Genomic DNA, 23168 nt, shown 5'->3' on the forward strand with positions numbered 1-23168 from the left:
TTGAACAGTGCTCCTTGCTGGCTGGCTGCAGCATTTTTACTGCAGAGCTGGTGGCCATATTGCGCGCTCTTGAGCATATGCGTTCCTGCTCAGGTACGTCCATCGTCATCTGCAGTGACTCCCTGAGCAGCCTCCAGGCCATCGATCACTGCTATCCCTCTTCTCCTCTGGTGTCCTCTATTCGGGAGTCTGTTTCCACCATTACCCGCTCTGGACGTTCGGTGGTCTTTGTTTGGACGCCAGGTCACGTTGGCATCCCAGGGAACGAACGTGTCGACAGGCTGGCCAAAGGGGCAATCGATGCCCCAGCTTTGGAGATCGGCCTCCCAGCTTGAGATCAGCAGTTGGTGTTGCGCCGTAAGGTGCTTGGGATGTGGGCTGCTGAGTGACGTGGCCTGACATCCCCGAATAAACTGCAGGCTGTTAAGGAGACGACCGATGTGTGGCGCTCCTCCCTGCGGGCTTCTCGCAGGGACTCTGTTATCCTGTGTCGGCTCCACATCGGCCATACATACCTGACGCACGGCCATCTTTTGCGTCAGGAGGATCCCCCCCTGTGTTGGTGTGGGTCCCGGCTGACGGTCGCCCACATTTTATTGGAGTGTCCCCGACTGCGCACCCTCCGGCAGTCCTTTAATCTCCTGGGCACTTTGCCTTTGGTTTTAAGCGACAATGCCTCCATGGCTGATGACGTTTTAAATTTTATCTGTGGTAGTCCTTTTTATGGTTCCCTTTAGGGAGGTCCTGCTCCTTTCCCTTTGTGTGTCTCTTGTCCTCGAGTCTCTCATATTTGGTTGCAGATTTTAGTGTGTAGTCGGTTGGTTGACTCTTTCCCTTTTTTGTCGTCGTGGTCAGTCAACCAGTCTCCGACCATCTTCTTTTCTTCTGTTTCTTTTTGTCTGGTGTTCATCTGTACTCTTCGTGTCTGTAGTGTTCATTACCACATTTGTGTTCTTTTCGGGCCTGGGGGGAGTCTCCTTCCCCTTGGGGTTTTACCTGCTTCGTGCATTTATGTCTCGCCTGTTTTTGGAATGGGGGACTGATGACCTTAGCTGTTTAGTCCCCCTTAAACATCCCAACAACCACCACCACAAAACTTTCAAAATCTTACCTATTTTGTCCTACTTAATTTTACACTTTTTTTGAAAATATATTGATTTGGCAATTCATTCTTGTGTTTATCTTGAAAATATAAGTCAATGTTGTGGGTGGAAGTGGATAAAAAGTATTACCTCGTGATAACTCAGTTCATCAAAAATCTCCGCAAATAGTCATTATAACACAGTATTTCTTACAAAGATGAAAACTTTTGATTTGAATATACAAGTAAGATGTTAGATAAGATGTGCATATGAGAATCACACATTAAAATGTTATTAGAAATCCATTAGTGTTTGATAGATTCTGAAACAAGGTATGACGCACAGGGGGACCTGGTACTGGGGGGCAATAGTATCGTGTTTTTCTCAGGACATAGTTTCCACATGCATCCTGCTTCTTGGAGCAAACAATACACACTTTTGTCAGATTGCTTTTTTTCTCCTCTTTTGACTCGATTTCTTCTGGGAAATGTCTTTCTGTCAACCAAAGAGGGTGGGACCTTCATCCTTGCAGCCTGGCTTAGGAGAAATTACACCCCCTTTATACTTCGTAACTATTTTTTCTGAGAGTTTCACGATAAATTCCAGTGAGTCCTTTTTCCCTCCAGATATGCCATGCAAAATAAGTGAATTCCACACAGAAATTTCCAGCAAACAGTCAAAGGTTTTCTTATAATATTTCTTGCCTTGCTTTCAGGGTATTATATACGAGGTGCATTCAAGTTCTAAGGCCTCCGATTTTTTTTCTAATTAACTACTCACCCGAAATCGATGAAACTGGCGTTACTCCTCAACGTAATCGCCCTGCAGACTTACACATTTTTCACAACACTGATGCCATGATTCCATGGCAGCGGCGAAGGCTTCTTTAGGAGTATGTTTTGACCGCTGGAAAATCGCTGAGGCAATAGCAGCACGGCTGGTGAATGTGCGGCCACGGAGAGTGTCTTTCATTGTTGGAAAAAGCCAAAAGTCACTAGGAGCCAGGTCAGGTGAGTAGGGAGCATGAGGAATCACTTCAAAGTTGTTATCACGAAGAAATTGTTGCGTAACGTTAGCTCGATGTGTGGGTGCGTTGTCTTGGTGAAACAGCACATACGCAGCTCTTCCCAGACGTTTTTGTTGCAGTGCAGGAAGGAATTTGTTCTTCAAAACATTTTCATAGGATGCACCTGTTACCATAGTGCCCTTTGGAACGCAATGGGTAAGGATTACGCCCTCGCTGTCCCAGAAGATGGACACCATCATTTTTTCAGCACTGGCAGTTACCCAAAATTTTTTTGGTGGCGGTGAATCTGTGTGCTTCCATTGAGCTGACTGGCGCTTTGTTTCTGGATTGAAAAATGGCATCCACGTCTCATCCATTGTCACAACCGACGAAAAGAAAGTCCCATTCATTCATGCTGTCGTTGCGCGTCAACATTGCTTGGCAACATGCCACACGGGCAGCCATGTGGTCGTCCATCAGCATTCGTGGCACCCACCTGGATGACACTTTTCGCATTTTCAGGTCGTCATGCAGGATTGTGTGCACAGAACTCACAGAAATGCCAACTCTGGAGGCGATCTGTTCAACAGTCATTCGGCGATCCCCCAAAACAATTCTCTCCACTTTCTCGATCATGTCGTCAGACCGGCTTGTGCGAGCCCGAGGTTGTTTCGGTTTGTTGTCACACGATGTTCTGCCTTCATTAAATTGTCGCACCCACGAACGCACTTTCGGCACATCCATAACTCCATCACCACATGTCTCCTTCAACTGTCGATGAATTTCAGTTGGTTTCACACCACGCAAATTCAGAAAACGAATGATTGCACGCTGTTCAAGTAAGGAAAACGTCGCCATTTTAAGTATTTAAAACAGTTCTCATTCTCGCCGCTGGCTGTAAAATTCCATCTGCCGTACGGTGCTGCCATCTCTGGGACATATTGACAATGAACACGGCCTCATTTTAAAACAATGCGCATGTTTCTATCTCTTTCCAGTCCGGAGAAAAAAAATCGGAGGCCTTAGAACTTGAATGCATCTCGTACAATGCCATTCTGTGATTGGCTCGATCCACTCCTCACAATTTCAGCATAGGGAAGCACAAGCTTTGGCTTCATTATTTTCTTTGACCTTTCCTCAGTCTCCATCATATACATAGTGTGGATAATTGAAAGAACTTGTCCTTTCATTGCAGTGCTAGAACTTTTCCTTGTCTTTCAGATGCAATTTCCTCATTTCACAATTTTTTTTTTATTTTGGAGAGATTTTGGCACCTCTTTCCAGGTTATTTTTGTTCTATAACTAACAGTGGACTTCAAAATTAGCAAACCTGCTAACTGTGGGTATGTGTAAAAGTTGTGTGTCATTAGGCAGTAATCTTGCTTCAGGAGTGGTTTTGCAGGTGGTAAAACAACTTGTGATGACATTGGAAAATCCATAAAGTCTGAATTCAGCTTTGTCCCTTTCCCTGTGTAAATAATCAGCGTCACTCATATCCACTAGGCAATTCACAAAGCATGTAGAATTTTATTCCAAATCTTGCTCTTTTCATCAGCATATATTGCACCCAACCCAGTTCACCCTTGTACAAAAGTAGACTTTCATCGATCGTAATGTTCCATTCAGGAACATAAGAAGTTTTGAATTTGTTTTAAGGGCGTTGGTAAACTAGCCAAATTTTGTTCAGCTTTTTGGGATTTGGGTGATTTTCAGCATCATACATTTCATTACTAGAAAGCTGAAGGTACTTTTAGATTTGGAAAAACCTCTTGTAAGACATTACGCCATTGAAAAATGCATTTGATATGCTTGCTCACCACAACCAGTACATTTGGAAAAATCTCTTGTAAGACATTACGCCATTGAAAAATGCATTTGATATGCTTGCCCACCACAACCAGTACATCAAATTCCTGAACAACACTTTGTAGAATGATTGGAACAAGGAAAATTCTAAGTGCTTCACATGAAGCAGCAAAACATAACATCTGGTGTTTGAAACACATTGGCTGGTATATTTAATTGTTTCCACCTGTATCATTTCCATCAAATCCCTATCAAAAAAGTGTTCAAATATTTGAAGTTCATCCATCAACAAAAGGGATCTTACATCTGGGATTAGCAATAAATGGAAATCTTGGTCGAGCACTATCAGTATTTTGCTCAACAACATGCCATACTCTAACCTGTGACCAATCTATATCTTTGTCTTTTTCCTCACTGGATTAAAGTTCAAAAGAGTCATCACCAGATTCCGAAACAGGGATCTCTTCCCACTGCTCTTCCTCACTGGAATAATCACTGTTCATTTTAGAAAACTGCAAGCACACATAATACAACTGCATCAGAATGCTATGAAACAAGACAGTAATGTTCAACGACTTCATGATCTCAAGCCAGTAGCAGTACACTGCAACAGAATGTGAACCTGCAAAGAAACACTAACTAGTGACAGCAGAAGGAAATACAACGTTTATAATTGGACATGTGAAATTTGGGGCCCAAGTTATCTCGGGACAGTCAGTTAGGAGGTTAATATTCTGCATATTTTTGTGGAAACATGCCCAGTATATGGCCAGTAACCAGTCTTTCTGAAGGCCTCATCCTCTTCTCTTTCCTATCACTTATACATCTGTAGCATTTTCTGTACTTGCTAAGATTAAAATCTGTTGTTGAGAAATGCAGTTTGCAGGTGTTCCGGTTCCATTCACAGATTATCAGCATCTGAGATGGCATGGATTTGGAGTATTAAGGTCTTCAAAATGCCCATCTTTTGTGCTGGATGGTGGCAACTAGTAGCTTGTAAATACAAGTCTGTATGAGTGGGCTCCAGGAACACTGAATGTCCAAGCATGTCATTGCTCTTATGTCACACCAAGACATTTAAAAATGGCAAACGACCTTCTTTATACATCTTCATAGCAAATTTGGTGTTTTCATGTACGGAGTTCAAATGTTGGAGGAACCGTCGGAGACTGTCCAAACCATGAGGGCAGACTACAAAAGTGCCATCATTGTATCTCCAAAATACTGTCACTTTTGAAAAAGCTGAGGCAAATGCTCACTCCTCAAAACCTATAAAAAGGTTGGCCACCGGGGTTGACAAGAACTTCCCATGGCGACACTGTCAAGTTGTGCGAAAAACTCTTTTCAAAAATCCATTGAGGAGAGAGTATGCTCAAACAATGCTCTAATGACAGCCCCAAAACATTTGCTGATGAGGTGTTGTGAGCCCACAAGAGGCGCATTTGTAAAAAGGGAAGTGACCTCAAAACTGATCAAAAAGTCGTTGCTTTCCAACTTAGGTGACTTAAGTCTGCTGAGTTTCTTACACGATGTGGACACTTGCTTACAGTGGGTTGGCCAAATCACAGGTGGCTACTCACAACAGGATGTAGAGGGAATATAAATCTGTTGACCACATGTAATACACTGAGGCATGAAAAAAAATATGAATGCCTACACTCTATTGATATGATGACCAATTATGAAAAGTCACAGCTTTCATCCCAATACCTCAGTTTTTTTTTCAAACCAGTTCTACCACTGCCCTCCCATCTTATGTTTCCCGTGGCACCATCTTTGGAAACCAATTCCCGCACACAGCCAGAGATGCAGCTCCCTCATATGGCATTTACCAGTGAGTCTCATCTCCCTGAAAACCACAGATCAGAGGCTCAACACCAGCCAGTGGTTGAAGGAACTGTGGCTTGTGGGTTCCAGGGCTGCCCACTCTTTATCTGACTCCATGCTTCCAGGATGAGATTTTTCTCTCTGCAGCGGAGTATGCACTGATATGAAACTTCGTGGCAGATTAAAACTGTGTGCTGGACCGAGACTCGAACTCGGGACCTTTGCCTTTTGCAGGCAAGTGCTCTACCATCTGAGCTACCCAAGCATGACTCATGACCCGTCCTCACAGCTTCAATTCTGCCAGTACCTCATATCCTACCTTCCAGACTTCACAGAGCGCTTCTGTCCCCATGCTTATTGCACATAGGCCCTTGCAAGAATCTCGGTCACCAAAGAAGAAGAACCGAGGGAAGGCTACTCCACTGACCCCAGAGGCACCAGATCCCCCGCACACAGCCAGTTTCTGAAAGCCAATCACCACTGATGTGTTCCCATCACCATTGATGACAGGCAGTGATCCTAGGGCTTGACTAGTTTGCCTGTCCCCTTAACCACCTAACCTGGACATCCATAAAGGGAAAATTCATTGGAACTGTATTGAATATTACTATCACCTGCCTGAATTATAGTACCTTATTTCCTCGTCTTCTGCAATTTGTATTGGTCTGTAAGAAACATGCATGACAGATGAGCATTCCCCAACACTCTGCAGGCACTGTGCATTCTGTCATAAGTGTGCTGGACCCGAGAGGTTATCTATAGTCTGTACATTGATTTGCACAGATGTCAGCAGTGAGTGGATTCCCCTTCATACGACAGTTGCAACAATAGTAGTGTGGGTGCAAATGGCCTTAGTAATCACCATTTGCAATGGTCTCCTCCCCTGTCCTCTTTTTCTCCTTCTTGAGGACTTCAGTGAGAACCACATTCTATGGGAGAGTACCATTTCATCTGGTAGGGGCCTCCAATTGACAAGCTTCTTACAGACCATAATCTGTGTCTCCTCAATGGCAGCGCTCCTCCCCACTTCAGTGCTGCCCATGATACTTATTCAGCTATCGACCTTACAATCTTTTCCCCAGTCTTGTGACTTCACATCGTACTCCGCGGACCAATCTTATCACTTTTACACATCTTCATGCTATGTGACGATCCTTGTGACAGTGATCACTTTCCAGTGATCCTTCACTTCCTTGCCACCACTAAATGGATCAAATACCACATTGGGTTCTTCTAAGAGCTGATTGACAGTTGTATGCCTCTGCTGTTACCTTGGCCCCCTCTCCGCAGATTGGTTCGACAAGGTTGTGCAGGACATCTCCGACGTTATCACCTATGGCACTGGAACTGCTATTCCCCTTTCCACAGGTCCCCTCCATTGCCAGCCAGTGCCCTGGTGGACCAAAGATATTTCAGCAGCTGTTCAGGATTGCCTAGGAGCCCTGCAATGTTTTGAGGTACTTCCTTCACAGGCCGACCTTATCACTTTAAAGCATAATCATGCTAAGGCTCACTATCTAATCAAATATGGTAAAAAGGAATTCAGGGACCACTATGTCTCCTCCCTGGGATATGCCTCGTCATCCCAGCTGAAGATCAACCTCTGTAGCCTTCTGTGCCACCACAGAACCGCATCTGTACTGGGTCTCTTACTTAGTGATAGTCTCTGTACTTGTGCATCACCTCTTGCTGAACTCATTGTGACCCACTCTGCAATGGCGGTGGTATTCTCTTCTTATGCGGCTGCCTTCCGGATGCATGAGCGATGAATTGAAGACATCCATGTCTGCTCCGCGCCTCGGCATGCCAAAGTGTACAAAGAACCATTCATTGACTGGTAATTGCTTAAGGCTCTTGTCTCATCTCATGATTTACCCCAAAGATGCAATATCTTTGTGTTCCTCAATGGCTACAACTCTTCAGAGTCTTCAAATGTATTTGGCTTGACAGAGTCTTCCCTTCAAAATGGCGAAATAGCACCAATTCCAATCCTTAAGGTTGGCAAAAGCACAACATCCATTGACAGTTATTGGGTGATTAGCCTCACCAACATGCTCTGCAAACTGTTTGAAATGGCAGTTGTACATTGATTGTGCTGGTCCTCTTATCTTAGAGCCTTTTGACTCCCTACCAGTGTGGTTTATCTGTCAGATTTTATCCATGTTACAGCTGGCACTTCACACAGCTTTCCACAGACCCAAGAGAATGGCATCATACAGGGCTCCATGCCGAGTGTCACACTTTTCTTCAATGCCATTATTGAGCTAGAGATCTCTGTTTCCGATATGGTCACCCCTACACTGTGTGTTGATGACTTTTGTGTTTGGTACAGCTCCCACAGCCTTGGCAGTGTGCCAGTTTCAAGGCACAATGCCACAGGTCTCTGCTTGGATCCTTCACCATGGTTTCCAGTTCTCTCCTGCAAAAACAAGGGCTGTGCATTTTTGTCATTGTACCACAGTTAATCCTTACCCAGAACTTTACTTGTTTACACAGCATCTGGACATTGTTGCACAGTCCCAATTTTGAGACTCCTCTTTGATAAGAAGCTGAATTGGCTCACCCACATTTGTCAACTAAAGACTAACTGCACATAAAAGCATAAACCTCTCTGCTTCCTTGCCCACATCGCTTGGAGTGTAGATCACGCTACTCTCCTTCATATCTACCAGGCTCTGCTCTAGTCTCACTTAGACTATGGTTGCCAGGTTTATGGCTCAACACCTCAGCTTTGAAATTGTGAGACCAATTACATATTCCATCATCATGGAGTGTGACTGGCCACTAGCACCTTCCAGATTAGTCCCATAGACAGTCTCCTTGTCAAAGTGTTGATCTACCTTCTGCAGATCTGACAGTACCAACTGTTGCTTGTCACTCTTCCTTCATTTCTCCCAGAAATGCGTGCTTTGTCTGCTGCCATTGTCATCCCTCCTATCCTTTGTTTTATTGCTATTAGGCAGTTTGCCTCTTTTTCTACCACAACCTGTTTTCTGCTTTAGAAGTAGCGCTCTATTGATTAGTGGTACTATATTCCTCTTTAATGTTTTGCTGATAAGTGAGTGCTATCCTACTCTCTAATGTTTGGCTATGTAGGACTGGGGTGGAACTGCTGTGGGAGGGCCTGCCCCTTCGCATGCAAGGCCTATGGGGGACGCTCATACGACATCCCCATTGATGTTCTTTAAATTTTTGACCTTTTCCCTTTTACTTTTTCTGGATCTCTTCACTAGAAGGCATTCTGTAGTCTGTAGCTGTCTTCGCCCTTAATGGGTTGCAGGTGTCAGATGCGGGTGGGTTTTCTCTCGCCATGGCTGAGCCCTGGGAGACAAGGACACTCATAACTGGGGACAAAGGGCACCTGCAGCCTCCACTTAGCTATCAGGGAAAGGAAAAAGTATAGTGTAGTCAGGTGTTTCTCTATCAAAAAAGTATTACACAGTCTTTAACAGGATCAGAACTGGGACTTATTTATGGCTGCTTTTAAATTGCCATTCATCTTCCAGAATATTAAAAATACTCCATACCCCCAGTTGTAGCCCCCCCCCCCCCCCCCCCCCCCTACAAGCTACAGTATGGGTGCCCTTTCTGGGAGACCACTAACCTGCTCTAACCTACATGCCTATCCAATCCATATACTGTTACTTCTCTGTAAATTGTTTTTTCACCTGTGGCATCACATTTACCTTCAATGCATTGCTTGTACCACTCCTGCATACTTTCCTCATCCAAACACATTCCTGGTGGACACACTATCTCCGTATCAATGAACCCTTGACCGAGGTACTGATGACCTTGCTGTTTAGTCCCTTACCCACAATCAACCAACTAAGAAAAAACTTGGTGCTCACGGGATCTATTAAAGATGACTTAAAGTTGTGCAAGGCGCATGTTAGCAGGATTCCATGTGAACAGGGCAAATCTTGTGTTGGACAAATAATGTTCAGGATCACAGCATCAAACATCAGAACCATATCAATCGGGATGGTGGCTTTCAGTTAGATTCTGCATGGAATTCTGTCATTGAAAAACAGACACACGGCACAGCACACAGACTTGCAGAAGAAGCATATGTGCTCAAGCAATGCATGCACAGCTTCAACTGGGTACACCACACATGTACTTGTGAGGGCTTAAATACAGGAGCTCAGAGCATTTTTGCCAGCATTCACCTGAAGATGGCCAGAAAATTGAAATATCTTGGCAGCAAGATGCAGACATCTGGCAGTTTGTCCAAAATTTCATGGAACAATCTGTATGCTCGGGGCTTTTTAAATTTCACGTGGAAACTTCTTTCTTAGAAAGGACAAAGTGATGTCAAGCATTTTTTATTTTTGATCTGGGACTTTGATATATGATTTTCATGCTGATAGTGTGACACACTAATTGGTGCATACATAATATGAAATTCATTATTCCAAGTTTAAAAATATTTCAATATATTTCATTATAAGAAAAGAGGACTGTACAAAATGTTTTACTTCTGCTTTTAGCAATAATACAGGGATCACTTTGTTGTACAGACACACATTAAGTCTGCAAGAAGGGTGGTTCTTACTGTTAATTGTAGGCTTTTTTGATGTATGTTACCAAATATATCTGTGCACATACATTTCCATTTTTGGAGTAGCATGTTTAACTTCCACACCAGGACTCATGTTGCGGTCCATTTTTAAGCTGATGTCCTTGTCTTCTTTGTTTAAGGCTGGAAAGTACATAACATTAAGTGGACATCATTGCTTGAATTTGGCTTCCCACAATTATCTGGGATTTATTGGAAATGCTGAAATTGAAGAATGTGCTGTTCGAACTTTAAGGAAATATGGTGTTGGTTCATGTGGTCCAAGAGGATTCTATGGGACTGTTGGTAAGATCTGACTCTCTTGAAAGTTCTCTGTTTCTTATAAAATTGCAGTAATGTGTATTAAAAGGTATTATTTCATCCATAATTTTGTACAGGTTGGAGATTAATGATGTTAGAAGTATTGAATACACACAAAACTCTCGACTGAACACAACTAAGTAAAAATCATTTTTTAAATTATTCCATTAAACACAGAAATTGACAATTTAGGTGGTGTGGATTTATTTAAAAAATTATTAGCAGCTGTGGGACTAGATTCAAAGAAAATTTTTTAATTGTAGGACATAAGTAACATATCACGACTTTATTGTAATTGAATAATGACGATCCATTCAACATCCACTGCTGGACTGTGTTTTTGGTCTTCAGCCATAAGCATCCACGTTGCTGCTGCATGTTTCTAATGTCTTTATCCCCCATCCATTGGGTCTTAGTCTTGTGAGTGTGTGTTATGTGGACTGCAACTCAGCCTGTTCATCTGGCTACAGGTTCCACACACCTCCATTTCATGCTTATTATGGTTCATAATTATTTCAGCTTGTTTTTGCGAGGGTCTCCCCCTCAGCAGTTTCCAATGTCAGTGAGCTTCTCTCTATTTCTGCTGTGGAACCATCCCCCCCCCCCCCCCCCCCATCCCAGTTTTTGAATAGTTTAGGCATTGAAAGTCCATGTCTCACTGCCCTCATTATCAGAAGCTTTGTTATGAAAAACTTGTCCATTTTACTAAAACGCTCTAGGCCATTTTTACTTTCTTGTTATAATCAGACCAGTCATTTTTAATTATACTATATACAAGAACTCAGCTGGTGTTATGACTTCATACAGTTTTCTTATTGATGTGTCCATTGAACGTTACATTAGTCTTATTGTAATTACTTTTTAGACCTATTTTTAAGCTTGCCATATTAAGTTTTTTCATTCATTGTTGAAATACATCTAGTCTAGTAGACTGAGAACAATGTCATCAGCAAAGTAAAGATTGCTTTATCACAGCCTCTTTCCCTGTTTTCCCAGTTTAACAATTTGAAAACTTCCTTTGGAATTGCTGAGAGTAGTTCTGGTGATACAGAATCTCCTTGCCTGCTCCTTTCATTTCTAATTTCACACTATTGTGATGAAATCAGAAACTATTGTTCATATAATTTTTCTTTAGTATACTGACTTAAGTTTAATTTTTACCTTGCTTCTCAAGGGCTGTTAGTACAGATTTTTTGGAAACTGAGTCAAATGCTTTCTCATAAACGATGAATCCCAGGAACAGTGATGATTTATACTCATTGATTCGTACCATAATTATGTTAATATTTTGTTCTACTATGGTCTATCCACTTCTAAAACCAGTGTGTTCTTTTGCTTGATTAAATTCAGCTTTTTTCCTATGTGGCTGGTGATTATTCTGATGAATATCTGGCTGAGATGACCTGTTTGTTTGTCTCATTTCTTCAGAAGTATAATGATTACATTAACTGTAATCAAATATAATATGTCAAATCATTAAAGAAACATTGGATGACTACAGATATCAAAGTCACACCAAAATGGAGAAAGGACTTGCACAAAATAGCCAGAAAAAAGTAATGAAATCAGTATGGAATATTGCTAAAAGAAAGCCAGGGATAGAAGCCACAGAAGATGACATTACTTCTGTTCAAGAGAATAGAAGGATTGTAAAAGGACGTTCATATGTGGCAGATATTTTTAATAATTAATTTTTAAAAATAGATGAGAAAATTGGTGCAAGTAGTTCAGAAGAGAAACCAAAACAGTGAACTGAAGACGCAACACAGATATTTCATGAATTAAAAATTAATCTCCCATCCCAATCTAAAATAAGGAAGATTGTGACAAAGTTATAAAGTAAAAGTTCAAAAGTAGTGGATAATATCTCCAATAAGACACTAAACGTTTGTGGCCCTGTAATAGGCAATGTTCTTAATCATTTATGTAATGCATCATTAAGGCAGGGTGTTTTTCCTGAAGGATTGAAGTACATAATTGTTAGGCCTCTTATAAAGCAGGCGACTTCGCAGATGTTAATAACTAGCACCCAGTGACACTCCTTAAATCAATTTGTAAAATTTTTGAGATGGTAATGTACTCCAGTGCTGTTACCCACCTGTGCAATAGCGGGATACTTAACCTTTCATAGTTTTAACTTAAAAAGGGGCTGATCTACTGAATAAGCTATTTTTATATTTGATGAGAACATAATAAAATCTTTAAATGATAAAATATCATCAATTGGTTTCATTTGTGACTTATCGTAGGCATTTGGTTATCTTAGTCATGATATTCTGTTAGAGAAGTTACGTTTTGTGGAAAACATAGTTCAGTAAACGCCTGGTTTAATTCTTAATTATGAAGCCGAATGCAGAAAGTTACTCTAGGTTGTTCAAGTAATACAAAGAGGGAGCCACACCATCAGCACAGGGAGGAATTACAATTGGAGTCCTACAGGGTTCGATCATAGGCCCACTGATGTTCCTGCTTCGTGTTAATGAGCTGCCATTTTATTTGAATCAGGAGACAGAATTAGTCCTATTTGCAGGTAATACAAGCATTGTTGTAAAGCCAAGCAAAGAACCAGTAACAAGGAAAATGTTAAATGATGTGTTTTTTGAAAGTTAGTAAATGATTTTGCACAAATGGGCTAGCTTTAAACTTTGAAAAAACACAAATTATTCAGTATTGTACTGTCAAAAATATTCCACCTCCTATTACTGTAGTACATCAGCGAGAAACAATAAACTAGGTAGAAAATTGTAAGTTATGAAGTGTGCTTTGTGGTGAGAAATTAAAATAGAAACACAACATAGTAGACCTGCTAAAACATTTTAGTTTAATTTCTTTTGCCGTAATAATAATGGTCAACTTTGTGGATAGAGAAGGCAGTTAGTTAACATATTTTGCATACCTTCGTATATTGATGTAGTATGGGATAATACTCTGGGCTAACTCCTCAGTTAGACAAAAAATATTCACTGCACAAAAGAAAGTAAGTAGAGTTATGTATGGAGTTCACACACAAAAATTTTGCAGGTATCTCTTTAAACAACTCAAAATATTAACCACAGGCTCAGAGTACATTTATTCATTTATGAAATTTGTTATCGACACTCCATCTATGTTTGAGAGTAAGAGATACACACAAGTGCAACACCAGAAGGAAAAAGGATCCCGTTACCCTTTAATGAATCTAACTTTTGCATAGAAATGGGTGAAATATACGGCTATAAATCTCTGACAATCTATCCTTGGAAATGAAATCTCAGGCAGCTAGCAGAAATGTTTACCAATGTAGATAAGGTGTTATCTTTTTAGGAGCTGCTTCTGTAACACAGAGGGATTGTTGCATGGAGATAGCATGTGTCCATATAAATATTAGTTTTTACTTGGATGTATAGAAGTGTTCTAAGTTTCTTCTCTTGACATATTCTACATCAAAATGTTTATCATGAATTTGATCTGTAGAACAACTATGTAACATTATTCATCTTGAAGTTGAAGCTTATTCTCATGTGTGTGTTTGCTTACAAATAAATTTGTTTTTGGATGGGATCAGCCTTGAGTAAACACATTTTTCTTTTTCTTTCTTTTTACCCATACATGTTTAGCTGAAATTACAGCATCAATGTGTGGTAATAACAAAGAAGGAGAAAACCACTGATGAAACTGTAACATCGGCTAAACATACTGTACACAAGAAGAAATGACATTGAACAATTTGAAAATCCAGGATGGAATGTCACAATATGATGGAAATGACAGTTGTTACTCACCATATAGCAGAGATGAATCTATCTGCAACTCGGAAAAAAAAAATTGTTTGCTCAAGGCAGATTCCATCCAAAAAAAATTTAACAGCTTTATTTTAGTTAATAGGTATTGCTGTCCTCTGGAAATACTCTATAAACAATGTTATATATTCTTTCTGTATATTATTGCCTCAACTTTAACTGTTTCTATTAAAACACCATCTCCCAATGCCTTCCTTTTCTTCATACCCCATATGGCTTTGTACATTCCATCTGGCATTAGTTTCTCATTATTTTCATCACTTAATATATGTGTTTCTGATTTATCTCTTTCAGTGAAACCTGGGACTGCTTGTACAATGTCCTTTTTGTTGAGGTTTCTTGTGCCATCTGCCGTCTAAGCTAATTAAACACCATGTCTGCACAACAAGAATTTCTGTTCTGTTTCTTTGTATTTTCACGGTTTTTCAGTTATTTCTTTTATAAAATTTTCGTTGTATTTTCCAACATCCTCTTGAAGACATTGTTTAATTTGGCATATGTTGTAATGTTCCTAATATCATTTTTTTTAACTCGCATCTTATTGTTAATAATTGCTGTGTTTGATTTATGTTTTTCTTTTCTTGTGCATACTTCATACTCACTCATAAAATTGTTTGTTGTTTGCCTAAGTCCTTCATTAACCCTTTGACTGCTGCATTGTGAACTCAGTGGATGTACTTCAAGACTTGCCTCTCAAAATTCCTTGGCTTTTTTGTTGTTCTGCGCTGCACATAGGCTCTTGATGACTTAAGAGTATTCATTCACAATATTTACTCTATATGCTGCAGTATTTAACAACATTTAGTCTCACAACAAAGCACAACAACATAAAAGTCTACTGAAAACTGAATGTATTATGAAATGTCACCTATTATATTTACACCAAACAATGTATTTGTATAAGGTACACTGAAATGCCATTTTTATGGGTTTTAGAGCAAGTGATTGAAGTTTTTCGAGAACCCTCCAGCAGCACAGTAATCAAATGGACCTCTTATTATACCACAGCTAAAAAATAAACAAATGTCTGAAAAATTGAACAGAATTTCAACTCACTAATTACAGATTGCCACTGAACTGCTGTAGCTGTCAACAGCACAGGGCATGGCGCACTTCGACTGCTGAGGTAGCCAGTTGCATTAAAAAAAACTGAACAAGCGCCTCTTTATCCTCGTCTACATAATCTTTGTTTCCTAAGATGCTACACTTGTTGGTTAATTTATTGTGCCAATATGAACTGCCCAAAAAGCATTTTGCATGCCCCCCATGACTTTCATCATTTGTATTTTTCTTATTCGAAACTACTTTCTCAGTACTCTTTTGAGCACAGAAAATCACTACGTCCAACCGCCTGTTTAACAGAGGTAAAAGTAAATCTACATCCTCAGTAGAGCACACTACCTCTCCAACCACAAATGGGACAGTCCGGCTTGTGTGCACTTTTCAATCTGCCAACATGCCTTTAAGGGTTGTTTGAAGCATAGGCCATGTGTACATTTTATTTAATAACAAGAAGTGTTATCAACAGTGAAAGTTGGCCACAAAGTTGTCATGTACCATGACGACACCATTTGAACATTCAGCCGCTATTGTGAGTTATAAAACAACAAAGACCTGCTTCATAATGATTGCCTACAGTCAAAAACACAAGCCCACTACATAATGGATTGAAGATACCCAGATGAGAATGATACAAAACCGTGTGCTGCCTCTTGGGAGACAATATCGAGGGCTGTGTAATGTCAGGTGGTACACAACCATTTCCACAGTGTCAGATCAGCCTTTAGGGATCTATTGCAAACAACAGTGCAAAGCTTCCAACACTTTTGTGCACTATGGTGGTTTGCAAGGGAACACCTGCAATAGAATTTAGGGCAACAGAATTTGGTTCTCTTCACCAGCAAATAGACAAATTCTCTGATGTTTGATGATTCTCATGTAAGTGGGTGGAGGTGCAGGGGTACCAATGCACATCTCGTACATGCACTTACACGGGTTCAGCAGGGATGTTCAGCCCAGCATCTTGCCTGAGTATCTGATACGTCTTGTCACTACGGAGAGGATTTCGTTGGCTGGTGCTGTAATGCAGCAGGGTCCTCCAATCTACTGTCCAGCCTCACAATCAACATTAGTCTTTCAAGACGATGTATGGAAATAATATCTGCTGCAGGATAACATGATAATGTTCAGTAACATGTTGCTCCCGGCTGTGGATTGTAACATGCATCTTCTGTAGCATATAGCCCCTAACTAGGTCAAAGTGTTGTTGCTAAAGACTATGCGTATCCACTTTTTGATGGGCATCCTCCTGAGGTAACCGAGCCTGTGGAGAGAACTCTTGCAACGTTCTGTAAGTTTCAACTATACTCAAGAATGCTCAGTCGATTTCACGTCAGTAGCTTGATTTACACCTGCCAAATGAAAGTGTTCATGAGGGGGTCACAGTCTGCTCACACTTTATCATCTTGAAAGACTAATGTTGATTGTGAGGCTGGACAGTAGATTGGAGGACCCAGTTGCATTACTGCACCGGCCAACAAAATCCTCTTCATAGTGACAAGACATATCAGATACTCAGGCAAGCTGCTGGCCTGGAGATCCCTGCTGAATCAGGATCCACATTCGTGGGTGCCAGATATTAGATCCCTCCCCAGTTTAACTGGCCCATAGGGAACAGGACAGGTGGACATTCCTGCAAACAGCTTGATCACAAGTGAGACCTTTTCTGTCAGCAGGGATGGGAGTTCCACACCTGGGAGCAGTAGTTCAGCCTCTATAGGCTTCCACTAGTTTTAGCCGTTCTGGGAGCAGAGACTGTTCTCATGCTTCACCAAGGGTTGAGATGAGGAGCGTTGGTGAGTAGAATGTGGTAGCCTGGTCGACTGAACTTGTTATGGCAAGGTCATGCCAGGCAGTTTGAGTCATGTAGTTTTTGTGGTGTCGCACTATTTTCTCTTGTTCGGCAACTACTTCCAACAGTTGAAACCCTTATGACCAGTGATGACCCATTGAGTCTACTCCAGTGTATCTGCGAGTGCAGACCGTAAGTTAGCACATCTGTGGCCTTGTGGGCTGTGCTCACTGGTTTGGGCCCATCACCATTTTGTTCTTTTAAAACCTGAAAATCCTGACCAACTGCTCTACTTCAAAGTTTGATGCAAAGTGAGAAGAGGTCATGGTCATGTGTGTTAAGCTGTCTCTTTGGAAAAGGAACAGAACTCAGCCAGTGTGAACTGTAGGCCAGGGCTTCACAACATACGTGCTCACGGAGCAAGCTGTGAGCAGCAAGGCGCGAGCACGGAGCAGCGCAAGCACGCTACCCCCACTACCGGACCAGAGCGGAGAGTGGAGAGAGTCATGTGGGGCACACAACAGCTGCCGCCAGTCAATGTAAATCCGTGGTCACCTGCAGGGATATCACTCACGAATTATTACTGCGACAAATGAAACAAATAAAGGAGAATGTACACGTGCCACATAATTTTATTAGCTTAGTGTATGCATCTACATTTGTATTAATTTGTGAACTGTTACACAATAAAAGGTGTCACTGAAGTGTGGGATTCTCAGTTATCTTGTACTTTTTGCCCTTTACAATTGCGTCTATGTTCGGAGTAATTGTTCTTGTGCATTGTAGGCGCAGCGTGCAGTTTAAATTTCGATCAGGCAATGCGTTTCTCAGGCACGTCTTGTTACACTTCATTGCAGAGAACAGTTGTTCACAAACATACGTGGAACCAAACATTGATATTATTGTAGCTGCCAGTTTGTGCAAATGAGGAAATCTATCCTGAGGGAAGTGTCTATAGAATTCCAAAATGTTTTTCTTGTTCTGAAATTTGTCTCTGTGTTCTCTGTCACACTGCAGGTCAATAATTTCTAGTTGCAGCTCAGGACCAATCTCTTAAATATTCGCTGAATATTGAGAGGAGAACAGATCAAAATCACTGTCTAGTGCTGTCAGATCTTGAAAGCGTTGATCAAATTCTTCCTTAAGGGCAACTAAACTATGTGAATAACGTTCACAGTCTTTGTGAACATCTTGCATGGATGATAATTTAGGAAAATGAGCTAGATTTCCTGTTTCCAGCTGACTCACCCAAAGTGTCAATTTCATCTTAAAAGCTTGTATTCGATCTATGAAATGAGTAATTAGCAGATCTTTACCTTGTAGTGAAATGTTCAAAGCATTCAGATGGCTAGTTAAATTTGCTAAAAACGCGAGATCACATTTCCATGAAGGCTCTTTCAATTCAGGAACACACATGTTATTTATTTCCATGAACATATCTATCTCATCTAATAGGCAAAAACATCAATTTAATAATTCGCCACGACTAAGCCAGCGGACCTTGCTGTAATAAGGCAGGCTACCATACTGGCTTTCTACATCCTCAAGAAAGCTTTTAAATTGCCTGTGTTGTAGCCCATGCTTCCTTATATAATTGGTTGTACGAACAACAACACTCATCACATTTTTTAGAGTGATACTCTTTGCACATAAGTTTTCCTGGTGGATCACACAATGAACGCCCCTTATTTTATTCAGCACGGTCAGTTTTTGCATTTTCTCCTTCAACAGCGCAACAAAACCTGATTTTTTCCATGTAATCGCTGGTGCACCGTCTGTAGACACTGAAACTAAATGGACTCGCATTCAGGACGACGACGGTTCAATCCCGCGTCCGGCCATCCTGATTTAGGTTTTCCGTGATTTCCCTAAATCGCTCCAGGCAAATGCCGGGATGGTTCCTTTCAAAGGGCACGGCCGACTTCCTTCCCCGTCCTTCCCTAATCTGATAAGACCGATGACCTCGCTGTCTGGTCTCCTTCCCCAAAACAACCAACAACCAACCGACAACTGAAACTAAAGAATTCCACGACAATCCTATATTTTCAACACTTTCTTCAACACTACTTAAAATATCACTGCCGGTTGTAGTGTTCTTCATAGCTACTACATCGAGGAGCTCTTCCCTCACCTGAAGATCTCTGTTAACACCTCTAATAAATATGGCAAGCTGCGCTGTTCCAGTGATATCAACACTTTTGTCCAGAGCTAGAGAATATGCTATAAAATCTTTACAGATATTTGCAGGCTGGCTCTGGACATCGTCTGCCATGTCCTGTATGCGACGCATAATGGTCATATTAGATAATGGCACAATCCGAAACTGTTCAACTTGAGATGGACACAAATGTTCCGCTGCAACTACCAAACATTCTTTTATTAAATCTCCATCAGTGAAGGGGCGCAGGGATTTTGCTAAAAGCAAAGCAATTTTGTAACTCACTCTGAGAGCTGCTTCAGTTGATTTTTCTTCGTCGTCCAGATCTTCTTCGGATAGCTTCCTTTTAAGTTTAATAACTTCCTGTGCACGATCTGGTCCATCACATTTTCCACTTCCGTAGTCTTTCGCGTGGTACGACATATAATGTTGCTGCAAATTAAATTTCCTAAAAGAATTCAGCGTTTTGTGACATACTAAACATTTTGCAACACCATCTTTTTCTGTAAACAGACACAATTCCTCCCAATGGGGGTTGAACTGCGAAAGCATGGATGGGGTTACACAACGGCGACTTGACATGATTCTTAACCAGCGAAGTGACTGTTAGAGGTGATCATAGTACTTTAAATGTTACACAGTTGGCGCGAATTCAAGTGGCACGCTGTGGCCCTATTTCCCCTCCCTCCCTACTCCTCCACCTTGCACCTGCTCGCGAGCACGTGCCTGAGCAGACGCGAGTACTCTCGCTCAAAACCGGCCAGTTGTTAAGCCCTGCTGTAGGCCATTGTCAGATATAAATGCATGTGGTGCTCCCTCTATAGTTAAAACTGTCACTAGTGCCCAGATTGTAGCTGCTAATGTTGTTAATAACATCTGAACAGCAAAGAAAGTTAAAGAAAGCATCCACCACAAGTAATCATGTAGTCCCCTTTAACAGGCTTCTGAAGGTGATATGACACCTTATCAATGCCTGTACCTCAATATCCCCCAGTGTGCCTTGTGTAGTAGCTTGAGGGTGTTAGGTTGAAACATAGTCAGGATTATCACCTGGCACTCGGACTCCTCTGTGGCCAGCAGGTGTTTATAGATGGATTTATCAGTGACACATAAAAAATAGGTCTGTCGTATCAGTTTCTTAGCTTTGGGTAGATGCTCTGACCAACTGAAACATGCCTAACGTTGTACTTCGCTGAGTTTGAGCCCCTGATATGTGAGCCTACCCACCTGCTAGGTCTTCACAGTTAATTTGTCCTCCATGTTCCTAATGCTTTTGTGAAGATGGAGACAAAATGACTCTTGCTTTTTTAAATTATTAGCTGAAACCACCAATAGATGCAACAGGGCTTTGGTGTGGTGATCTGTGGGCTTGGTCCAGCAGTGACGTTTCGTAATGGTAGTTGCTAAAAAAACTATGCCAATTACAGTAATCATTGCACCATCTTATCAAGTAGGTTTGCTCAGGGTAAAAAAAGTGAAATTAGTTATTTGTGGTCTGTGATCAGGTGGAATTTTGTTGCATGTGAGATGCAGAAGCTTTTGATACTAGAAATAACAGCTGGTACCTTTTTGTATTTGGCTGTAATTCACCTGTGCAACTGTTAATGTTTTGTATACTATTCCGGTGGAGCTCCATGTCGGTGAATTTACTTGACATTATTGCAGTGTATCTGCTAGCAGGACTAAATATTTTCATGGTGTAAACTTTGGCAGGCAGAAAGCAGACTTCAAGTCAACACTTTCTGAAAAGTAATGGTTCATTCCCTTTCTTTTAAGCTGTTGCGGGAGGGGGGGGGGGGGCAAGGTGAAATCAGTGTAGCATTTGATATATTAATTTACCTTACCCAGGAACTAACAACTGGAGCTCCTTAAAACATTTAGGCGTAGTTGTTTCAATGTGGGTTGATGTATGTGTGAGACCATATTTGTTCAACATATGGTTGAGGTACTGAACACTCAGGTGGAAAATATCTATACTTACCTATTTTAACTCTAGGTTTGTTAAATAACTGTTACAAGTTGTCGAGGAGATGCTCCTGAATAGATACAGAGACTATTTCCATGTAAATACAATAACAGAAAAAAATAGCAATAGCAAAAAATAATTAACGCTGAGTAATGAAATTTCGGGAATACATTTGTCGAGGTAACATATTTAAGTGATTAACATTGCAAGATCACAGGTTAATGTAAGTGCAAAATAACCCATCGCAAATGTGAAATGCTGGTACATTAATAACCGGTTTAACCACCAGAATGTTGAATGCAAGCAAGCAGCTGTACAGGCATTGTGTTGTACAGATGTCATTTGTTGGTTTGTGCGATAGAGTTCCATGCCTGTGGCACTCGGTCGGACAAGACAGGGATGGTTAATGCTGTTCATGGATGACACTGGAGTGGTTGTCCAATGATGTCCCATATGTGTTACATTGAAGACAGATCTGATGTTCGAGTTGGCCAAGGTAACGTGTTGATACTCTGTGGAGCATGTTGATTTACAGCAGCAGTATGTGGGCGAGCGTTATCCAATTAGAAAAACTTCCTGGAATGCTGTTCATGAATGGCAGCACAACAGGTCAAATCACCAAATTGACATACAAATTTGCAGTCAAGGTGCTTTGGATAACCACAAGAGTGCTTCTGCTGTCACATGAAATTGCTCTCCAGACCATAACTACACGTGTTGGTCCAGTTTGTCTAGCAAGCGGACAGTTTGGTTGCAAGCCCTCAACTGACTCATTCTAAACAACACCAAAATCACTGGCACTGAGACAGAACCAGCTTACTTCAGAAAACACAACAGACCTCCACCCTGCCCTCCAATGAGCTCTTGCTTGACACCACTGAAGTCACAAATGGTAGTGGTTTAGGCTCAGTGGGGTGCACGCCACAGGGCCTTGAAGTAAACGATGTGTAACAGTTTGCTGTGTCACTGTAGTGTGAACTGCTGCCCATATTGCTGCTGGAGATGCAGTATGATGTGGAGGAAAGGGAAGGAACTAATGACATCAGCTGCATCGGGACTTTATGTGGAATCAGCAGTGGCAAGTGAAAATGTGTGCTGGACTGGGACTCAAACCCAGGATCTCCTGCTTAGTAGGCAGTTGCATTAACCATTGCACCACCAGGACACAATGTGGATCACAGATTTGTGGACTGTCTTGGCGCACTCCCTAGCCAGCACGCATTCCTATCTAGCACCATCTACCTGCAGTCCCCGTTCACGTCTTCCATGCTCACTAATTTTAGATTCCCACTGGAGGCCAAACGTAAATGTGCATCTGCACTGAAGGTTGTGGGTTCATTGCCCATCAGGGTGAATCAATTATATGAATGTATGGTGTCTGTTCTTTCTATGGCTGAAATCATAATACAGAGCAAATGTTAAGAATGCAAGTAATGTGTGCTCTAATTGGTGCAGATGAAAATAAAAGCCATAATCATCTTCATCAACACCACACACAGTGTTTCATAATCAATTCAAAATCCAGAAAGTGAGTTAACAGTTGTTTTTGGATATCAGTGTAGTATAGGCTTCAGTGGCGAGGTATGAACTGCCAATTCAGCCACTTGGTTGGATATGCATGTCCTGCAGCATCATCAGCACTATGTGACGTGTTTGGTATAACAATTGGCATCCAGGCCACCACAAGTGGAGCTATCTGCTACATAGAAACTATCACCGTCACTGTCTTAGTCAGTTGTGATATCTCAGAAGTCAGAAAATCAATTTTCATGTTTTGTATTTTTGTTTTTAAAGTGTGCTATACAGTTCAT

The 23168-nt window shown here is 41.3% G+C and overlaps 1 protein-coding gene across 1 annotated transcript in view; it reads left to right on the forward strand.

The window, feature by feature from the left end:
• Window positions 1–23168, forward strand: part of LOC126187721 (serine palmitoyltransferase 1) — a 105400-nt gene that overhangs the window by 40686 nt on the left and 41546 nt on the right. The window contains exon 4 of the mRNA XM_049928965.1: window positions 10426–10588. Coding sequence (XP_049784922.1) covers window positions 10426–10588 — 163 coding nt within the window. The remainder of the gene's footprint in view (window positions 1–10425; window positions 10589–23168) is intronic.

The sequence above is a fragment of the Schistocerca cancellata genome, chromosome 5 (genome assembly GCF_023864275.1).
Source record: "Schistocerca cancellata isolate TAMUIC-IGC-003103 chromosome 5, iqSchCanc2.1, whole genome shotgun sequence".
Taxonomy (NCBI): domain Eukaryota; kingdom Metazoa; phylum Arthropoda; class Insecta; order Orthoptera; family Acrididae; genus Schistocerca; species Schistocerca cancellata.